This window comes from Misgurnus anguillicaudatus, chromosome 4 (assembly GCF_027580225.2).
Source record: "Misgurnus anguillicaudatus chromosome 4, ASM2758022v2, whole genome shotgun sequence".
Lineage (NCBI taxonomy): Eukaryota > Metazoa > Chordata > Actinopteri > Cypriniformes > Cobitidae > Misgurnus > Misgurnus anguillicaudatus.
Genome location: NC_073340.2, coordinates 35,682,784 through 35,705,078, shown reverse-complemented (window position 1 = coordinate 35,705,078; position 22,295 = coordinate 35,682,784). Strand labels below are relative to the sequence as shown.

General features: G+C 39.8%; 1 protein-coding gene across 1 annotated transcript in view; it reads left to right on the top strand.

Annotated features, from left to right (window-relative positions):
• Positions 1-457: 457 nt before the first annotated feature.
• The window catches only part of LOC129420329 (uncharacterized), a 28,960-nt gene continuing 7,122 nt past the window's right edge, over positions 458-22,295 (top strand). The window contains exons 1-7 of the mRNA XM_073866514.1: positions 458-593; positions 6,415-6,813; positions 10,015-10,266; positions 10,476-10,547; positions 11,138-11,527; positions 12,358-12,750; positions 12,866-12,946. Coding sequence (XP_073722615.1) covers positions 458-593; positions 6,415-6,813; positions 10,015-10,266; positions 10,476-10,547; positions 11,138-11,527; positions 12,358-12,750; positions 12,866-12,946 — 1,723 coding nt within the window. The remainder of the gene's footprint in view (positions 594-6,414; positions 6,814-10,014; positions 10,267-10,475; positions 10,548-11,137; positions 11,528-12,357; positions 12,751-12,865; positions 12,947-22,295) is intronic.

Sequence of the window (22,295 nt, the reverse complement as noted above, 5' to 3'; positions counted from 1 at the left end):
GTTCAAGGCTGTCTTTGTCAAGCTCCTCTGAGAGCTGAAGGGCCTCCAGATTGACACTCCTTCCCTCTGCTGCTTTGATAACAGCCCTCTCTCCCTTTGCGGCACGCTTTCTTACTGGCCTGATTAAATCTTCTGTCCAGCTCCGCCGATATCACATCAATAGCCTTGAAAAAGCTACGTCACCAATCCACTGCCTCCGGCTCTCTAGTTTGGCAAAGTTGAGCTGGGGTTTTGCTCACTCTAGGGGTGGTGGGGTCGGCATTATCAGGGGGGATTGTGATGCGCAGGTTTCAACCTTGCGGATCAGCTTATCCACAATGGCATCATCCGGCATCAACGGAAGCAACTCCTTCACAGGGCTCGAACAGGGTTTAAATCTTTAAGCCGAGTTTGCAGGCCTGAAAAACACCCTGGCATATTAGCTGCTCCATCAAAACAAAATCCTGCAATGCGTTCAATGGGGAGTTTCTCCAGTGCTGTCCCGGGCGTTATAAAATCCCAAAAACACAGTGTGGGGCTCCAAGCTGCTGTCAACATATTTCAGACTGCAGAAGAACTGGTCAGTGGTGCTAATGTCAGTTGTAATGTCAGCTGTGAGGCCATAAAATCGGCAGTGCGATGAGCATGCAACAATTTCCCTCTGGATAGCATAAGCAAACTTTTCAATTACTAAAAATTTGTATATTTTGAATCCAGTTCATTTTGTATACATTTTGTATCCAGTTGTCTGTTCCTTCTATCCACTTTCTTTCTTTAGGGAGATAATAGGTGCACTCCAGCATTAATTCATACAGTATTACTTCACGTGGTGTGTCTCCCCTGAAGGCAATGCCCTTGTTGCCAAGGAATGGGGTGGTCCTGAAGAGAAGCTCCAAACAGTGTCGGGCAGTAGTTTTCAGAGGCCAATTTGAAAAGCCAGCATTCACGAAAGGGTTGTCTTTGTTAAATTTGTCTCTAGGTATGAATTTTTTCTGACTGCTGTCAGGCAAACAAAACACAAAATATAATCAGTCTCTTTCACATAATGGAGCCACTGCCATCTAGCAAACCAAGCCGGTGCCACAGAATATGAGAATTGTTCATTACCATTACATGTCGTGCAGGAAATTTGAAATTGCTTATTGGCTGGAAGGGCTTGTCTAATCCGGTGCAACTGCAGTCAGAGGCGGGTGGACAGTCTCCTCACTCAGGCTGCTCTCAGTTGTCATGGGTGCAGTACGGTTCTTATTAATCACTCCTGGTGGTGGTTTTTCAAAAAATCTAAAATCCGTTTCTGTGCCATATTTCCTCTTCATCGTTTCTGTCATTAGACCAGGCGCGAATTTATGGGTGGGCCTGGGTGGGCATGGGATCAGAAATAAAAAAGACTACTCTTTATAGTTAAACATGCATACTACACCATGTGCTCAATTATTAGGCAAGTTGTATTTTTTTAACACTCTGGGGTCGACGGCGGTGCGGGCGCCGCAAACTCTTTATTTTTCAATCACTCCGCAAAGAGACTTGGAGAACTCATGTTTGACGCACTTTGTATTAAGACGCATCTAAACATCTAAAACCCTGTTTGTTCGTGTATATCTCTGCACAATAAGTTTATTTAACGCAGGATCACGCATGGGAAGGCATTTCTTTTATGTTGCTTTCACAAACAAACACGTAACAATAATGGCGTTGTCTTACTGCCTAAAGGCTCATTATGCAGCTCATTATGCAAGTGTTTTGTTCTTCAGCTGTCAATCACAGATTATTCAAGAGCTTCCAGCCTTCTTGCATACAGTATTGCCTTCCTAACCAAAAAGTGACTTTGCAATTGTAAATCAGTATATTGTTTTATGTGAATGAGTAAGCAGAATGATTTTCACATCATTTTAAAGAAAAAACTCTAGACTACTAGATCAAAGTCTTGGGAAAACATGTTTAGTATGGGTTTTTTGGACTTATATCAGCCACTTAAATTTTTTTTATTTTATTTTTTCTCTCAAAAATACAAACATGTACATACATGTTGATCATATAATATAGTAGCCCAGTTTGTGCTGAACACAGTGTTATAAGACTTTTGCCATTATGTTTTTAAGCAACTGAAAAAAGCACAAATGTCAGTGCATGTCAAAACTTCTCCAGGGCCCTAAAAACCCCTTAGACCTTAGAATTATTAGGCAACTAAATGAAGAACAAAGATTTCCCATCTCACGGATTCAGTCAGTTTCTTGATCTGGTCAGAACCAACATTTTGTGCAGATGGAACCACAGCCTCCCAGACACTGTTCAGAGAGATGTACGGTTTACCTTCACTGTAAATGTCCTGCTTAGGAAGGGGTCCAAAAGTTCTTAATTGGGTTTAAGTGAGCTGAAGAAGGGGGCCATGTCATTAGATTTTCATCTTCAAGGCCTTTACTGGCCAGCCATGCAGTGGAGTACTTTGATGTATGTGATGGAGCGTTGTCTTGCATAAAAAGTCTTCTTGAAAGATGCAAACTTTTTCCTGTACCACTGCTTGAAGAAAGTGTCTTCTAAAAATTGTCAGTAGGTCTGAGCGTTGTTTTTTTATTTCCATATTCAAAAGGTACAACTAGCTCATCTTTAATAATACCTGTCTGTGCCTGTCTGCATGTAGTGTAGAAAAGTGTTTCACAAACTTTTTCATCGTGCGGCACCCCTTGTGTATGGTGCATTCCTTCGCGGCCCCCAAAAGAAAATTTGTGACAAAAAACTGTTCTAAAACTCAACATTTTAATAAAAAAACATTAAATTGTACAAAAAAGTAGTGCTTTTGGTTAGTAGCCTTATTTTTTAGATTTAATTACACAGAATTCATGATAGATGAATGTATTTCTTTAAATGTCATAAAACTGGGGCCCTCATGGCACCATCTCGCGGCCCCCAGTTTGAAAACCACTGGTGTAGAAGACACTTTCTTCAAGCAGTGGTACACATAAGGTACAGTGAATCATAAGAACGACGTATCGTTAAGATGTTTTCGGGAAACCCAGTCCTGGATTTAGGACAACTGCTTTGATTTCGGGACACCCATAGATTCAGGCCCACCTCGACTTAATCCATGCCCACCCATAAGTCACGTTTTGCATCCGCCACTGCATTAGACTATGTAAATTTATGCTGCATGGAATGAGCGGGAAACCTCTTTACTTGGGGAATGCAAGCTTGTCTGGCTGTAACGTAACTTCTGAACCTTGATTAGGCCTCAAAGTAATACAATTTTAATCCAAAATACAAGTTATAGCCTACATGTGTCAAAATAATCAAAATGTCAAAAATATCATTAAGGAATTTATAAATTGTGCAAAATATTTGTACTTTTTTAAAATTTCCCTCTCGCCAATAGGGGGTGCTGCAGCACCCGCAGCACCCCCACTTCCTTCTCCCATGTTGCAATGTGGGAAAAAGATTAATGGGCAGATAAACTCATGAGCACAGTAGAAAAATGTATTTCAAAGCTTGTCATTTAATTCTTAAGACATAAATTGAGGATGTTCTTAAGTAAATATTTTAGAACTTTTTAAGAAATGTCCAAGAATTGCACCAGGGAACATTCTTATCAACTTTTTATAATTTATCTTAAAGGCACACCATGAAACTTTTTGGCCACTAGGGGGTGCTAGACATGTATTTTTCACGCCTAACGCCCCTAGAGGCCACAAGCGCCGCAGCACTGTCGCAAAGGAAAGGAACTGGCCAACCTTAAAACTAAACTAAAAACTAAACATTTAAAACGCTAAACGATCAACATTTTGAGACAACAGGGAGAAACGCAGTCATGTTACAACTTTCTGATGAGGAACTCGTCGTGGCAGAAGCCATTTCTCAATCTGAAGGTTGCAGCCTCCGGATGTCGTATTTCTAAGCTGCATATGTCATCAAGACTCTCTTATTTCACAATATTAACGATTATAAAGTTGACTATTATACTTAGTTAATCGTAAATTGTTGCAGTATGCTTATGACTTGCGAATGTAATGCTCAGTTTACCTTAATAAACCAGGCTTGATAAAGTATTCAGCCTCCATATTTGACCTCCGGAGGCTGCAGCCTTCCAATTGAAAAACGACCAGAAATATTTCCTTGCCTTTTTCCAAACAAATATTGTTGCAGCGTCTCTCACTCCCTCGCCACCAGGATTTTCCGCAATGGCGCTCGTTTTTTCTCTCTTTTGTGTGAAAATTGTCGCTCCAAATCCAAGTAAATGTGATCCAAGCAGACCTAAAGTCTGCCGCTTTGTAATACGTCACGTGAGTGACAGCGGAACGCAGCAAATGAGGAAGAGAGAAGAGAGAAACGCTCGGATCTGATTGGTGAATGAGTAGGGTTTGGTTTTACACTGTGAGCAAGTTTGACTGCTATAGCATCCTGGATTGGAATGTAAATACCATAGACACAGTAAAATAAAGGTAAATACGTGAACACAGCATCTGAATACAGCGAACTATAAGCAAGATAATCGCCGTCATTTATAAATCGTGAGTTTATATAAAAAATTGCCTTAAAGGGGAATCGAACCCGGGTTGCCCGTGTTATAGGTCCGTGACACTAAAACTGTGCCACGGAGTCACATGCTATAAGTTGCTCTCTACACTCCTTAAGTAGCCTCCAGCAGAATTCACGTTAAAAACAAATTATGTGGAGGAAGTGACGTATGCTGTAAAGCAGTCGAATTTTGTAGTTTTTTTTGGAGTTTTAAAATACGAGTAAAAGTGATACACACCGTCAGGCTATGGTAGACATGTCATTCAACCTATTTAAAGTCGATGTACTATCACAAGGGTCTTGAAAATTTATTATGAAGGTTGAAAAATTACATGGTGTCACTTTAAGAACGTTCTTATTTTTTGTCTTAAGAATGTTTTCATGAATCTGGTCCAAGATCCTTAAATTGTTGCTTTGCTGCCTAACCTCTCTTCACACAAGTGTGATCCATGCTCACGTCTCCCCTCGTCTATAGGAAACTAAAACATTTTTATTTTCCACAAGGTATTGGTTCCAGAGGTAAGTTTTCCCTTTGGGCCAGTGCCTAACCATGACAACAAGCATGTGAAACCGTCTATTGAAACCTTTTGAAGCCTTTTACATTGCGTGCGATCATTCATGCCATTATAAAGCAATAGATACCGCAATAACATTTCTTATTCTTTCAACATGGAACGGCTTTATGGGACTTTTGCGCGTAGTTAACATACTCTCTGTCCAAAAGAGTATTCAAACTTACAATTAGTTGTACTACTTTTACTTAGTATTCTTGAGGTAAAAATTTTGAAATACAAATCTGTAAAACACCACAACTCATTGCGAGAGAGAATTTTATTGATGCTATAATGAATTTAAGAATGAAAAGATGCTTCACTGAGTAAAAACATTAATGACACTATATAGTAAACATACAAATGGTCCAGCATCATTAGTGTTGTTTACCTGAGTGATATTTTGCCTCATCAAGTTTATAAAAGTTTGGAAAAGCAACCCCAAGCAGATCGAGGACACATCTTATTTCTAGTCTTGACTTCAATTATTACACTCTTCTGAATGCATGCAGCCACAGTCTACCTTCCCGATGCACGTCTCAACTGAGCTTATTGATTTTTGATCGCCATGTCTCACCAGTTTCACGGCCCAAACGTTATCGTCCAGTTATGTTTGAGGTTTGTCTTTTAAAGATGATATTTCGAGCGAGATGGCAGGGATTTTGTACATGACTGTGACCAGATTTTAGAAATAAACTTGAATCATAGCACACACAGTTAAAACCGAGTGCCAAAAAACCAAGGCCATCTTGGAGGGGGGCACATGAGGTGGCCAACCAGATTTTAGTGTGTAATTACAGTAGGTAATGTACATCTAAACTGTCACTTGCATTATGCATTAGTATGTACTTGCATACTCCTTTGATACATACTTTAGGGCATAGTAGAAGTAGATTAATTGTGATGCAATAAATAGTCCAGCATCTTCCGTGCTGTTTACCTAAATTATTTTTTGCCTCACCAAGTTTATAAATGTTGGGAAAAGTAACTACTGCATTCAAAACACTGTGCAGTCTTTACATGACTTTAGAGAAAGCCTTTCTTCCCATGTTCTGTTTCAACAAGATGTCCTGTTTTCCTCATTCCTCTGTAAACATAAATATTTAATTCTTACATTTATGATCAAAGTTCTTAACACAAAGAATAATATTGTCCTTAAGCATAAATAAAATTAATGATGTTCCTAGAAAACACTAAAAACGATCAATGTAACTCTTATTTGGTGAGTGTAATGGAGTCTGTCTGTCTGATCTATCCTTAATCTATCACTCAAACATTCATGTTTTTATGTACTTCTGTAAGGTCTTTGACACTTTTTTAATGAAAATGTCTATAATGAATATCATCTCCTGATTTTTATTCATTTTCTCTTCAACAGTCAGCTCTGACCCATGCTATGATTACAACACTATTGATGACTATTGGAGAGACATACACCAATACACATACCAGTATGGACATGATGACACTACTGTTGAGTGGAACGGCTGGTATCGACTGTATTTGAATGGACAAAGTGCTCAGATGTCTGAATGGTGTGTGAGTTCAATGGGATGTGGTGGTGAAACTGGACTGTATCTCAATGGTTCTCATCCAAGACTTGAGGATGGAGTGGTGACCCGTGAGGTTGTGGGAAGTGATTTGTGGGGGTGGTACTCCAAGCGGTGTGATCAGTACAGATCCAACCCCATCCAAGTCAAAGCCTGTCCAGGAGATTATTATGTCTATGAATTCATCACACCAAATGTGTCACTCAACAAGCCCTCATACTGTGTAGGTAAATATCAAAATCTTCTGTTCTTTTATTCTCTTCAGATTTGTGTAAAGTTAACATGGTTTTTGAAAGATCAATATAAAGTCAGTTAATTATATCACAGGGTTGGTTGTCCTGAATGAACTTGATAGATACAATGGTAAAGAGATGGATCAAACAGACAGTGGAGGACTGATAAAGAAAAAATAAACACTCCCAGCCAACATTGCAAGGTGGGGCCCATGTGGGCCCCATATGGGCTTCCTATGTGGGCCCCATATGGGTTTGTCCATGGGTTCCACTATGGCCCCACGTGGGTTAGCCAACATGAATTTGATATAGAAACTGAGTGGGGCTTATGTGGGACCCAGCTGGGGAACACACATGGGGCCCATGTGGGCCCTACATGGGCCCCATATGGGCTTCCAATGTGGGCTGTACATGGGTTTGTCTATGGGTTCCACTGTGGCCCCACCTGGGTTGCCCACATGAATTTGATATAGAAACTGAGTGGGGCCTATGTGGGGCCCACATGGGCAACACACATAGGGCCCATATTGCACCCACGTAATGAAGCCCACGTTACATATCAGGGCCCAGAATGGATTTTTAATGGGTACTGGACTGGTCCCTTATTATGAAATAATTATAATTTTAATGCTTAATTGTAATTTACTTAAATAATATATTTGTTTTAAATTGAAAACCGATAAAAGCAAATCATTTCAGTTCGGTAAATATCAAATTTCAGCATAAATATTCAAGAGTTCATTCATCTGTAACATCACAAAACATGAAGGAGGTGCAATATGAGAAATCAAATTAAAAAACTGTAAAGGTTCAATATATCAAAATACTTTATTGTCAATTTATAACAATACAATGCTAAAATAATCATGAACATTTAAAAACTGCTAAGGCAGGTAATGACTAACAATTTAACATAACACTTAAAATAAGCATTGAAAGAAGTCAAACTCTTAAAATACTTTGAACTCAAAAACAACACAAACATTGCTCACTCTTCTGTAGATGGTCTTCTGATCATCAATTAATCTTTGCTCAAACGTTTTATGAGGAACTTCCGAAGCATCCACAGCCAAACTCATTAAATGTCTTTGCACGTTTGCTTTGATTCATCCCTGTGCAGTCCGTGTACTTGTACCGTAGTATTACATTTTCTAAAAACACAACTCAGGATAAATTACAAGTGTAACAGTTGTGAGAGACTCCTGCTGCTCCAGTAGAAACTGTATCCTTGCGCCTGAGCGGAAATTCTTGTAGTTTAAATGTTTATCATCTTTATAGTTGTAATTTTAAAAGTCTGCCTATTTTAGCAAAGATTATTTAAAATATGATATTTTATTATGTGATAAAAATCACAATTAAAAACATTTGAAGCAGGACTACTTTGTCAAGCGTAATGTGTCGTTGCAGTGAGCAGATCGTAATGAGGTCTCCTTATATGAAACACCTGACTCCACTAATCAGACTCCTTTCAGAATGTTTGAAACATTTCTTTAATTAACACACTTATCAAACTGATAACCTTTCTGACATTTCTTATTTTCACTCATGCTCAGCTGTGCAAATTAAAATTAATAATTGGCAGGTAAACATTACAAATATCACAAATAAATGTTAACAATAATGCATTTTTATTTAAAATGTTTTATACTGATGATATCCTATCTGTGATATTATTTGCTCTTTGTAAAAAAGTGACTATAAACCAAAAGTAATAATTTTAAGAGTTTAAATGTATATGAAATGTATTTTAAGCATAAAATGTTTTGCCCACATAGGTGCCATGAGGGCCCCACATTATTATCCCACATGGGCAAACCTATATGGGGCCCACATAGGGAAACCCACATGGGACCCACATAGTCAACCCACATGGGACCCATATATATTGCCCATGTTAAGCCCATGGCCACATGAAACCCATGTTGCCCATATGGGACCCATGTGGGGCCCACATATCAATGTTAATTAAATGTAAAAAAATTATGCATTTTTATTTAAAATGTTTTATACTGATCAAATCATTTCTGTTATATTATTTGCTATTTGTTTAAAAGTTATTATTTTAAGATTGTAAATGTATAAAGATGTATTTCAAGCATAAAAATGTTTTGCCCACATAGGTGCCATGAGGGGCCCACATTATTATCCCACATGGGCAAACCCATATGGGGCCCACATAGGAAACCCACATGGGACCCACATATATTGCCCATGTGAAGCCCATGCCCACATGTAACCCATGCTGCCCAGATGGGACCCACGTGGGGCCCACATGTCAATGTTGGCTGGGCTGAAAGCAACATGGCATCAGAATACATAATAGGGAGGTCATTAGTGCATTGGTCACAAATGTAGAAAACAAGTTTCAAAATGTTATAGCAACACTAAAGTCAATTTACATAAACTGCAACCGAAATGGATAACAGTACTGATTCACGTGGATAGCTGAGTTTGACACAAACGCATTGCTAATTATTAGCAATGTATGTATGGACAGGGCCAACCTGGTGGTGGTGGGGATGATGGAGGTGGACATCAGCGTCAGCATGTGCACACCCAAAAGAGGTTGAGTAGGGAACTTATATAGTCAAGTGATGATTGGCTAGATCAAAATGTAATGAATGACATGGCCTTTAGTCTTCCTAGTAGAACTTACGCTACAGCTTTCATTTCTGCCGTGCAGACAGTGAATCAGTACTGTTATCCATTTCAGATGTAGTTTATGTAAAATGACTCTTTTCTACTTTGTTTTAACACTTTGAAACTTGTTTTTTTACATTTGTGACCATTGCAATAATGGCGGTGCCCTTGCATTACAAACTCTAGTAAAACTCTAGTAACACCTTATTTCACAGAAAATGACTGTTCGCGTCTGTAGCATGACTTTCTTTATCGTGTCATTTTATATTTTGTTTTCTCATCGTTGTTTTCTATTTTTTGACCATTGTCGGTTGGGGTTTGGGAAAGTCAGATTTTCCTTATATGTCCAATTTATGTCATGTAAAAACATGTCTTGACTTATCAATCACTTCATGTTTTACGGTGAAGAATTCCTCAAAATATCATGTACTAAGGGACATTTAGATTACTCTTATGTCTGTGTTGTCACTTCTCTCTATCTGAAGGGTCTGAATGACTACTGGACCAGAAATCCTTTACTTGTGCTTGTACTAACAATTCTTTTCTTCATGTCAGTTGCTTTCAGCAGCATCATCAATGATCCCTGTTACAACTATGAGTCTCTGGATCGTCCCTGGAGAGCAACAACTGAAAGAGGATTGGATATTAGTGATAGAATCTTCTCATGGAATGGCTGGTACAGACTTTATCATTATGGGATGAACATCCAAATGCCAGAGAGCTGTGTTAATGCATACAGCTGTAACTCATACACTGGTCTGACACTTAATGGTCCTCACCCTCAGATAGAAGATGGGGTGGTCATCCGTGAGGTCTGTGGGGCAAGTTTTTGGAGTGGTGATTGTTGTGATTACAAATCAAAACCCATCAGAGTAAAAGCATGTCCAGGAAATTATTATGTTTATGAACTTGTAAATCCAAAAGACTCGTGGTCAGGATATTGCACAGGTATGTTCACTTTGTATTTTTCAGAGGTTTTCAAACATTTATTAATGTCTTTAATTATATTTCTTTAGATGTCAGCACTGTAACACAGGTGGACTACACAACACCTTCAGCCATGATTACTGGATCCAGCGTTACCATGAGTAGGTCTCCATAATGAGGTTATTAAAAAGAAATTTAAGAAAGTTTAAGCCTTACAAATGACAAAAATAATGTTAAGGCTACTTGAGGCTACTTTTAAAAACATCTAAAGAGGAATCAATATCCGTTTGTTTTATCTACAAAAATTCTGCTATGTGATGCAACAATTAAAGAAGAGTTCACCCAAAAACGAAAATTCTCTCAAAGTTTCACGACCATCACGCAGATGGACTGTACTTGACTTCCTATGTTCAGTTGAACAAAAATGTTTTTATTAATATAAATGCTGTTACTTTATGTTATTATACAGGACTACTGTATAATATACAGGATATACTGTATATGCACAGTTTAAACTCTCACAAAATGTATATAGAACGTGCTACTATCAGGGTTATTATGAACATGGTAACTACAGTAGCATAAAAACAGTTGCAAATCTGTCTCTCAGTTGTTCTTTACTCTGTTTAGTGCACAGGTGTACATGTTTCTCCTGTTAATCTTAGCCTGATATCTGGGGTATAAATGTAGATTTAGCTTTGTATCCATCAGCAATATTGCCATAAAGATATTAACTTTATTTTAATCTTAGGTGATCCATGCTCAAACTACAACATAGTGGATGAATACTGGAGGAACACACACAATTACTGGTATGAATATGGATATACAAATGAACATGATGACACTCGTGTAAAATGGGACGGCTGGTATCGACTCTTCATCAATGGATCGAGTGCTCAGATGCCCGAGTGGTGTTTTGCTTACATGTCATGTGGAGGTTTCAGTTCTCTGTGGCTTGCTGGTTCTCATCCTGGAGTAGAAGATGGAGTTGTTACTCGTGATGTCCACGGCTCTTATTATCATGAGTGCAATCGTTTCACATCAAACCCAATCCAAGTTAAAGCTTGTCCTGGACATTATTATGTCTACAAATTCAACAGACCAAGTCTAGCGATCGCAGGCCCTTCATATTGTGCAGGTACTGTACATTCACTCTGCTTATAGACTTTACATGTTTACATGTTGAATCATTGCCATTGTTGTGAAGGTCTAGCCTCTACCCATAATGAGATGTTTGTATACTTGGGTTAGAAAAGGCTTACCTAGCTCTGAACACGTCAAGCAGATGCAGAAGCAGAACTAGTAAAATCAGCTGCAGCTTTGACTTGATATATTGCTTTTTTGTAGTGTGATCAATAATATTTTCCTGTGCCATTTTTAATCACACATAGCTTTATAAATTGTGAATCTGCAACAAATAGCTAATCGATAAAAGTGATAATAATTGTTTATGAAAATATAATTTCATTATCATTTATTTAGTCTGTGACGTCACATGCTCCCGCTCCACCGTCATTTTGGACAGTGGACACGCATCTGCTTCATACAGCAGGAACTGTGCATTTACAAATAAAGTCAGACACAGTCTCTTTGTACAACGCGGGATGTATGGTTATAAAATCAGCCAATCTGTGGCAAAATTTCAAATCATGCTCTTTTAAAAGTACACTTTTACTTAAATACCGTACACTGTAAACAATTTGTTGTAATTGTGTAGCTGGTTGCCAGTAACTTACTGTAGAAGATAAAGCCTGAAAATGTTTCATGTTCATTTAACTTTGATATACTCAGTAATACTGTAATTTCTACAGACATTTTTTTACAGTGTTTAGGGCTTTATTGAGCTATAAGTGAAAAATCTAATTGAATAAATATTTGTGTTTTTATCTGATTACTCGATTAATTAAAAAATTATCTGATTAATTTTTTGTTGTATTCCTAATGGATCTGTTTATTATTTTTTAATAGTTGCTTTCAGCACTCCAAGTGTCGACCCCTGTGACAGCTACACCAGTCTGGATCAGTCCTGGAGAGCCACTAATTATCCAGTATATAGGTACAATGACAGGTGTGATTATAATGTCAAGTGGAATGGCTGGTACAGACTTTTCCTCGATGGTCAGAGTACTCAGATGTCAGAATCATGTGTTAGTCAAGGGATGTGTAGCTCTTATAACCCACTGTGGCTCAAAGATCCTCATCCACAGCTGGAAGATGGAGTGGTCACAAGACGTGTCTGTGTACCCTCATGGAATGGTTGTTGTGGTTGGGAATCTCATCCCATACAAGTCAAAGCCTGTCCAGGAAATTACTACGTTTATGAATTTGTCAAACCAATGCTCTGTGCTGCTTACTGTGCAGGTAGAGAATTTGCTCAATAATTTTAATAATGCACTTTAATAATATTAATAATATTAACTTTTCTGCGTTTGTTAAAAAAGTTTTGACATTAATACAAAAATGTTCCTGATCACAGAAGGCAACACCACACTGCCAATCCAGACGACATCAGAGACTCCGCCCACAGAATTCATTACTCCCCCCATCACTAACACTGGTAAAGTAAATATAATGCTTTCTTTATAAGGGTGTAGTAAAATTATTAAATTATTACATTGCAAAATAATTAATACAAGTTACAAAAATCCTAACTATATTAGCACAACAGAATAAACAATGATAGATTTAAATGGACCATGTCAAAATGTTTCTGTCACAAGTTGGTGGTGTACAACCCACAGCACGAGGACGACAAAGATTTTAAATCCACTTTAATACTAAATTCAAATGAACAAAGATGAGTACAATGAATATTGTTCTCATTTGAATACTTGTTTATATTTTTAGCAGTTAGGAGAAACTATAATCTTGGACTAACTACATTGGTATTGGTTGATCATTGCTTTCAAGCAGTCTTATGAACCAATATTTTTATTTACTTTTGTCATCATAGGGCTGAATGTGGTCGCAATTTGAGATATGCAGTATATTTTATGCAGTGCAAGCATTTTTAAAACCCGTTGCTCATGTGCGACCTGCAAATTTGGATTTCTCTCTCTGCATTTACAGAGATATGTGTATTTGTTATGAGGGTGCTCTCCAATCATAGCATGCAACGTGACACATCTTTACATCCCCATCAAACACCATATTGTGACGAAGCAGACAGGTTAGGTTCCATTTGCAACTCTTTATTGATGTAAACACACAGCAAACAGTAAGTAAACAGAGGGCAAATCCAGATAATCATAAACGTGAAACCAGTCCAAGATCGGGGCAGGCAGATATCTATCATATACGTTACACAGTCCAAGATCGGGGCAGGCAGAAAGCAGTCATAATCGTAATACAGTCCAAGATCAGGGCAGGCAGCAATCAACAATAATCCGAGAGACAGTCCAAAATAACACCAGGAAAAGCAAACACGGGTAAACACAGGAAAACGCTCAGTAATGCTGCTAGGGGCAAACAAGACTTCGCAAAGTTAGAGTGGCAGAGTCCCAGGTTAAATAGACCGTGCATCACAGTGCATTATGGGGAATGTAGTTCAATATGCGGGTGAATGGGAAGTAGCGGGAGCGTTAGCGCTGACATCCGTCACAGAGCCCCCCCCCCTGCGAGCGGCTCCAGATGCGGGAAGTGTTCTTTTGGGGACGACCTTGGGGATGGTTTATCCGGGTGAAGTCTGTGGAACTCGTGGATAAGGTTGGGATCCAAGATGTTGCTTGCGTTCTCACACAACCTTTCCTCGGGACTATACCCCTCCCAGTTGACGAGGTATTGGAGGTTGGAACCCTGTCGTCTGGAGTCCAGCAGCTCGCTGACCAGATAGGCCTCTTCACCGTCCACCATGATGGGAGGGGGCCCTGATCCTCCGGAATCTACAACTGCTCCCAGGTCCTCAGCGGGTTTGAGCAGGGACACATGGAAAGTAGGAGATATGCGGTAATTAGGAGGGAGATCTAAACGGTAGGATACAGGATTGATTTGTTTGATGATTTTGAAAGGGCCAACATACCTGGGACTCAGTTTCTTGCAGGGGAGACGAAGTTTCAAGTCTCTGGTCGAGAGCCAAACCAGCTGACCGGGTTCGTAGTTGGGTTCTAAGCTTCTGTGGTGGTCTGCTTTCTCCTTGACTCTTTTGATGGCTCGAGACAGATGAACGTGAGCTTGTTGCCAAGTTTCTTGACTGCGAGTGAACCATGCGTCAATGGCCGAATGTCTGCGAGTTCTTCATCCCAGGGGAACATGGGCGGTTGGTATCCAAGGACACATTGAAAGGGAGAGAGACCCGTGGAGGTTTTCTTCAGGACATTCTGTGCATATTCCGCCCAAGGTAGGAAGCGACACCAGTCCTGTTGATTCTTATGACAATAAATTCTGAGGAATTTGGTTAGTTCTTGATTGAGACGTTCTACTTGACCATTGAATTGAGGGTGATAACCGGATGTAAGACTGATGTTGATGTTTAAAGCTTTGAAGAACGCTTTCCATACCTTGGACGTGAATTGTGGACCCCGGTCAGATACGATGTCCTCGATGTTCCATGGCAGACGGCAGCTTGGGCAGAGGGATAAAACGACATGCTTTAGAGAAACGATCAATGACAGATAGCACCACTGTGTTACCATCAGACCTGGGTATATCTGTCACGAAATCCACAGCGATGTGAGACCACGGTCTTTGTGGGATTACAAGGGGTTGGAGGAGACCAGCCGGGTTCTGATGTGGAGTTTTACTAGCTGCGCAGATGGTACAAGCGTTAACCACAGAGCTGACATCTGGCAACATAGACTGCCACCAAAACTTGTTCTTTAACATCACAAGTGTCGAGTTAATGCCAGGGTGTCCCGAGGAGAGAGATGTGTGTACCCATTGAATGACTTGCTTCCTGTGGGATGGAGGTACGTAAGTACGTACTGCAGGACATTCAGCTGGTGGCGGGTTGGCATTATTGAGCTGGTTTATTTCTTGCATAACATTCCACTGAACAGGGGCTACAATGATGGAGGGTGGGATGATGGGCTCGGAACAGATAGGCTGGGGTGTTGAATCATACATCCGTGATAGTGCATCAGCTTTGTTGTTCTTGGAACCAGGTCGGTATGTGATTGTGAACTGAAATTTTGTGAAGAACAATGTCCATCTAGCTTGACGAGTGTTGAGACGTTTGGCAGATTGCAAGTATTCCAGGTTGCGATGGTCTGTAAGAATCAAAAATGGATGTTTGGCGCCAATTGCCGCCATGGGTTCAGTTTTCGGGAGTAAAAGGCACAAGGGTACACTTTACTAGGATTACCTTGATAATCGATACAGGGGCACAGACCACCATCTTTCTTGCCCACGAAGAAAAACCCTGCCGATGCTGGTGAAGTAGAATGCCGTATGAAACCCTTCTCCAGTTCTTCCTCAATGTATTTCTTCATTGCTTGTCGTTCAGGTTCAGATAAAGGAAAGATGCGGCCCCTAGGTGGTACAGTGTTGGGAAGCAGTTCAATGGCACAGTCACTGGGTCGATGAGGTGGTAGTTGTATAGCTTTGGTCTTGCTGAATGCGATGGCCAGATCCGAATACTCGTGGGGAACATTGTTAGGTAAACTGGTTACTGGATTAATTTGAGATATACATACAGGGAGTTCAGGAGACACTTACTCAGACAGGACTTCAAACATTCATCGCTCCAATTCAGAATGCACATATACATCCGTCACACATATACAACCATTTCATGCCAAAAGTTTTTATATATCTGCATGCAATTTTAAGTTTTGACAGTTTAAACTTTCATTTTACAGCAGCTCTTGTCCCTGGCACGTACACCCGATGCACGTGCAGAGACAAGGTGTCAGGACTCTGCCTTGAAGTCTTGTTATATTTGCATTTTGTCATGGTGGCAGAGTTCTGGCAGTCCCTGGCCTTGTGTGGAGGTTCATGCCTTGTTTTTGTGTTTGGCATGTGCCTCCGGTGTCTTGTCCTGTGACCCCACCCCCTCGTTCTCCTGCTTATTAGTAATCATTGGTTTTTCTCCCATCACCTGTTCCCGCTCGTTATCTTGTTTGCTTTCTTTTATTTATTGTCAGTGTATCTTTAGTTCTGTGCAGGATCATTGTGTTGTGTCGAGTTCTCATGTTGCTTGTATATTTAGAGTCTAGTTACCCAGTCAAGTTGTAGTGTTATCTGTCTAGAATTTCGTGTTTCATGTTTCATACCCCCTCGTGGGTCTTTGTGTTTTGTTGTTAAATAAAGTGTTTTCTGTTTTCCCCCGACATCGTCTGCTCTTGGGTTCATCTGTTCCCCTGAGCCTCACAGAATGATCCTGCCAAAATTGAACCCAGCAACGGTGTCGGGGTTAGTTGCTACACCTCCCGTTTTTGTTTTGTTGCCAGTCGTGGTGCGTCCTTTCCCGGAGTGGCTGACCAGGAGGATCCGTGGTGTCTTTTTTGCTGAACTTTGGAGAGCAGCTGTTGAGTCCGATCCGGACCTTGAGGGGTTGGCTGCCTTTTTGGGACTGACCCTTGGCTTGGCCGCTGTGTGGTTTGCTGCAGCTTACGGGAGGGCAGAGCCCGCGCCGTCGACCCAGTCCGCGCAGCCACAGCCGGAGCCCGCACAGTCCACGCAGCCGGAGCCCGCGCAGCCACAGCTGGAGCCCGCGCAGCCACAGCCGGAGCCCGCGCAGCCACAGCCGCAGCCCGCGCAACCACAACCGGAGCCCGCCCAGTCTACCCGTCCCGCGCATCCTGTGCCTTCTACCCAGCCTGCGCTGTTGACTGTGCAGTCAAGGCCAGTGAGGTCTGCGTGGCCACAGCTGCGCCCTCGTCCTGCACCCCCTTGGACTGTTGTGTTTTGAGTGTCTTGTGGACTTCAGTGTGTTTGAGAGTTTTGTTTTTATCTTGTTTTTGGCACCTTTTGTTAAGTTTTAGTCTGATGTGTTCTAGTCTTGTCATGTTTATTATCTGTCATGTTCTCTTGTCTTGTCTGTTCCCTTTTGGGATGCCAGGTGGCGTCCCCTGAGGGAGGGCTACTGTCAGGACTCTGCCTTGAAGTCTTGTTATATTTGCATTTTGTCATGGTGGCAGAGTTCTGGCAGTCCCTGGCCTTTTGTGGAGGTTCATGCCTTGTTTTTTTGTGTGGCATGTGCCTCCGGTGTCTTGTCTTGTGACCCCGCCCCCTCGTTCTCCTGCTTATTAGTAATCATTGGTTTTTCTCCCATCACCTGTTCCCGCTTGTTATCTTGTTTGCTTTCTTCTATTTAATGTCAGTGTATCTTTAGTTCTGTGCAGGATCATTGTGTTGTGTCGAGTTCTCTTGTTGCTTGTATATTTAGAGTCTAGTTACCCAGTCAAGTTGTAGTGTTATCTGTTAAGAATTTCGTGTCTCATACCCCCTCGTGGGTCTTTGTGTTTTGTTGTTAAATAAAGTGTTTTCTGTTTTCCCCCGACATCGTCTGCTCTTGGGTTCATCTGTTCCCCTAAGCCTCACACAAGGCCTGTCATTCAGCATGAGTACAGCATAGATCTATCTCACATCTTAAAGCTACAGTAACCTTATTAATTTGTTAATAATCTCTTTCTGCTCATGACTGAAGAACTGTTTTACTTTATAAGAATGCATCTATATTTAAGTCATACACTGAAGACTGTGCAGTGTTTTATATTTTAGGAGTGTTGGGGGTAACGCATTACAAGTAACTAGAGATGCGCGGATGGGCTATTATTTCATCCGCAACCGCATCACAAAACTCATCATCCGTCCGCCATCCATCCGCACCAACGTTTCTGACCAGTTTTCAAAACCGCACCCGCCCGCCATCCGCTGACTGGGCGATGCAAGGCGCTGCTGATGACAGCCGCTGCTGATGACAACCGCGAGACTAGAAAGCCCTAGAATATAAGCAGTGAACTCAGGCTTTGTTTACATTAATGCGTTTATCCTTTAAACCGCGTTACTTTTGCTACGTTTACGCCTTTCATCTACACTACATCACTGTTTTCGACCCTCATAAAAGGATTCGTTCGTCAATGCTGCAGACCCTGTTTTAGTTTGAGAACTCAGACGTTGCGCTGAGTGTAAATGTAGATGGAGTCTTATGTAAACGAACAGCTGATGTTAACATGACAGCGCATCATTTTAAAGTAAAAATTATTTTATTCAGGTAAATGGAGGTTTGCAACGGAGGTTTTGACAAAAATAGTAAACATCTACCAACCAGCTATATTATACACGCTATATCGGATTGTTTTAACATGTATCATCATAGATAATGTCTATTTTATATTTATGTTTGAGTATTGTTGGGTTTGAATATTGTTGTAATGTGTTTATGTTTTGTTTAAATTTAGTTAGCTTATTACGAAAGATAGACTGTAATTTTAAACGCCATATAGGGCGTTGTAAAGGCCAATATGAAGGGAGAATTGTAATGGGTCAGACATTATTTTCGAGTTTAATTTAAGTTTTGTTTTCTACTTTAAAATTAATTTCGTTTCAGATAATATGTCTCTTAATTTTAATCAATGTTTTGTTGATAAGTTTTGTGAATATAAATTAATAAAAACAATAAACTCAACGTCATTAAAATTTAATGCTCGTTTAGCCGATTGCGCTTTTAGCAATTTCAGCAATTTCTGTGTTGCTAGCGGAGGACGTGCACGGACCTCGCACACGTTTAAAAATTAATGCAATAAGCATTTCTGTAGGCTATATACTTCACCTCTTACTATGTTTGATTGAAGTTTGCATTTGCTGAAATGTATTTTTGCTTCAAGTTTGTTTAGTAGGCTACTGTTCACTTGAATGCTTTCTTTTTAAATCATAAAGACCAGTCTCCGATCGGCGCACATGACATGGGACAAAAATAAATAAATAAATAGCCTAAATTAAACGCACAAATTACATAGTCTGTAGCTACTGGTGTCATCCTGATTTACCACTTTGTAAAACTTATTCCAGGCAACCCTTTTCTGACCTTTTATTTCCTTTGTTTTTAATTCTCATTTTTTTGAGTTTGCCACGTACCTCCTTCGCTGGCGTTGATAAGAGCTGTGTCAAAATGCGTCCTCATTTCTCCGCGCTGTTAATGATAGTACGAATGGATCCTTAACCGCCGAGGCTATCCCAAACAATTAAAACCTTTATTAAATAAACGTGTATTTAGAAAACTTTTTCTTGTCACTGTTTTAGTATTATAAGTTATGTTTTGTGTTAATATTATTCGGTTTATGTTGCGTATATTTCTAAGGTTGATTATTTGATATACTGTTGTTGAATAGTTTAATCTACATCAATGTGTCATATTTTCTAAAATAAATTCATATTTTTCTGATTACATATTTATTTTAATAAGTCAGAAATGTCTCCGCTGTTTATTGCTGACAGGCGCGATGGGCGCTACTGGGGGCGCGTGCAACAGGTGACCCAAATTATGGGTCCTCAGAAGGCTAGACCGTCTCATTTCAGTTCTCTTCGCGAACTTCTGAGCCTGCCACCTTGATAGAAATAGTGCTCACCTTTAAGGTCGCATGCTTTGAAGGACAAAGCTAATAACAAGCAGTCTATCCGCCACCCGCCCGAATTTAATTAAAATATTATTTTTCGTCACGTCATCCGCCCGATCCGCGGTTTAACCGCGGAGTCCGCGGCTGTAACCGCCAACCGCGCATCTCTACAAGTAACGTGCATTATGTAATAATATTACTTTTCTGAAGTAACGAGTAAAGAAACGCATTACTTTTTAAATGTACACATTATTATTTGAGTTACTTAAAAAAAGTAATGCAAGTTACATTTTAAGTTTAATTAATTTGATTTAAAAAAATGATGTACTGAATTAAACTAAACATAGTCACATTATGCACTCTATGCGTACACGCCTGTGTAACTGAGAAACTGAGGTGGCAGACCAGAGCTCAACATTTTTGTGATGAAATATGAAATTTCTGAATGGAGAACTTAAAAAACACCTGCAAGGCCTGAAAGAGATCAAGCAACATAAGCAAAATTAATTAAAAGTAACTCCATGAAAAGTAACTATGTGACACAATTAGTTACTTTTTTGGGAGTAACTTAATATTGTAATGCATTACTTTCCCCAACACTGTATTTTAGCACTTTTAACAGACATAAGTCTTTTTAAATGCATATTAAATTGCTCTTTGTAGAATACATTTTTGTTGTGCTTATTTATTTGATTCTCTAATAAAATAATAATACCTGATTAAATATATAACAAAGGCAATATCTGTGCTATTACTTTATTGAGAGAAAGAGTTTCAAGTTCAGTCATCAAGATCTTACATATTAGTTTGAAGAATCAGTATCGAGCATTGGTATCAGCCGATCATGACCAAAAAATATTGGTACTCCGTATCAGCTGCAAAAATCCTTATCAGAACATCCCTACATTAAAGCTGCCGTTCTTTCTATGCTTTTGAATCTTTAATTGTGTTTATATTGGGCAATATAACATGTGTTCATGTTTCATGTGTAAAAAAAACACGGTATTTTTCCACAAAATGTACTTGTATAGCGCTGTTTTCACTGGCCTCAAAATGGTCTGATGTCTTCCTTGTTCTATGAATTCCCTCCTTCAGAAATACGTATCGAGTTCTGATGGTGTAGTTTGTTTAGTGTGTTGTGATTCGACAGCAGCTTAACTTAGCAGAGCCGTTTGAGCCAAAGCTGGTGACTGACGTATTCCTGTGGGCGGAGGTTAGTCAAAAAAAAAAAGTTTTACTGATGTCAATAAAGCAGGAAGTAGAGGGCTGTGGTCCAAACCGGCTGTTCGCTGTAGGCTTTGAAAGAGGAATTCTGTGAAAGAGAATATATCGCCTGGCATTGAACTTTGAGCTTTATCATTTTGCAGGTATTAGTTATGCTATTATAGGAACATTACACACTAAGTAGAGTTTAAAAATTGGATCAGAAGGAACGTGATCTTTAAGCTGTTAAATATTTAATTTTATGGAATAAAACAAACAAATTAAATTGTACATACAGAATATAATAACATTGTGTACTTTAATGTTTTTAAAACAGAAGTTGATCCCTGCTACAACTACAATGTGTTGGATGATCTCTGGAGATCCACCAGTAATCAGGATTTATCTCAGATAATGTGTGACATGAATGTGAATTGGGCGGGTTGGTATCGTCTCATCATTCAGGGTGAGAGTGTTCAGATGCCAGACACATGTGTTCAAGAATACAGATGTGGTACTCATGCACCACTGTGGTTAAATGGTGGACATCCAACGGTTGAAGATGGAGTGGTCACACGAGACGTCTGTGGTCACTGGAGCGGTGACTGCTGTCTGTTCCAGTCCAATCCCATTAGAGTCAAAGCCTGTCCAGACAATTATTATGTCTATGAGTTTGTGAGACCAACTGGCTGCTATTTGGCATACTGTGCAGGTAAATACATACAGGTGTACTTGGATCATTTGTTTTTCTTTTATTTATTGTACATTCTTAATTTTCTTTCAGATGTTAGAAACTTCACTCATACTACTGTCAGGCCAGAGACAACCACAACCATAGAAACCATGGACACCACTTCTGGTATGTCCTGTGTTACAGCAGGGGCTTCAGTGTTGTTTGTTTGTTTATTCTTAACAGCATTCAAGGCTTTCTTGCTAGGTTAATCCATACACAAGTTAATCCATACAGCTTTAGTGTTGTCAGCTTGCATTCCTGTTTTGCTGATAACAGAAAATAAGTAAATGAAAAGAGAGATTGTGGGCATTCAGCTATATTAAAATACAGTATATGACATTACAGAGAGTAGAAGAATAGCAAAACAGACTAGCAGACTTCAGCTACACAGTAGTTGCCAACAGGGGCTGTTTTATAAAGTTTAGGGCGTTCCTCCCCATTTGGGTGATGTGACTTCCCAAAAGTGGGAGTGTGGA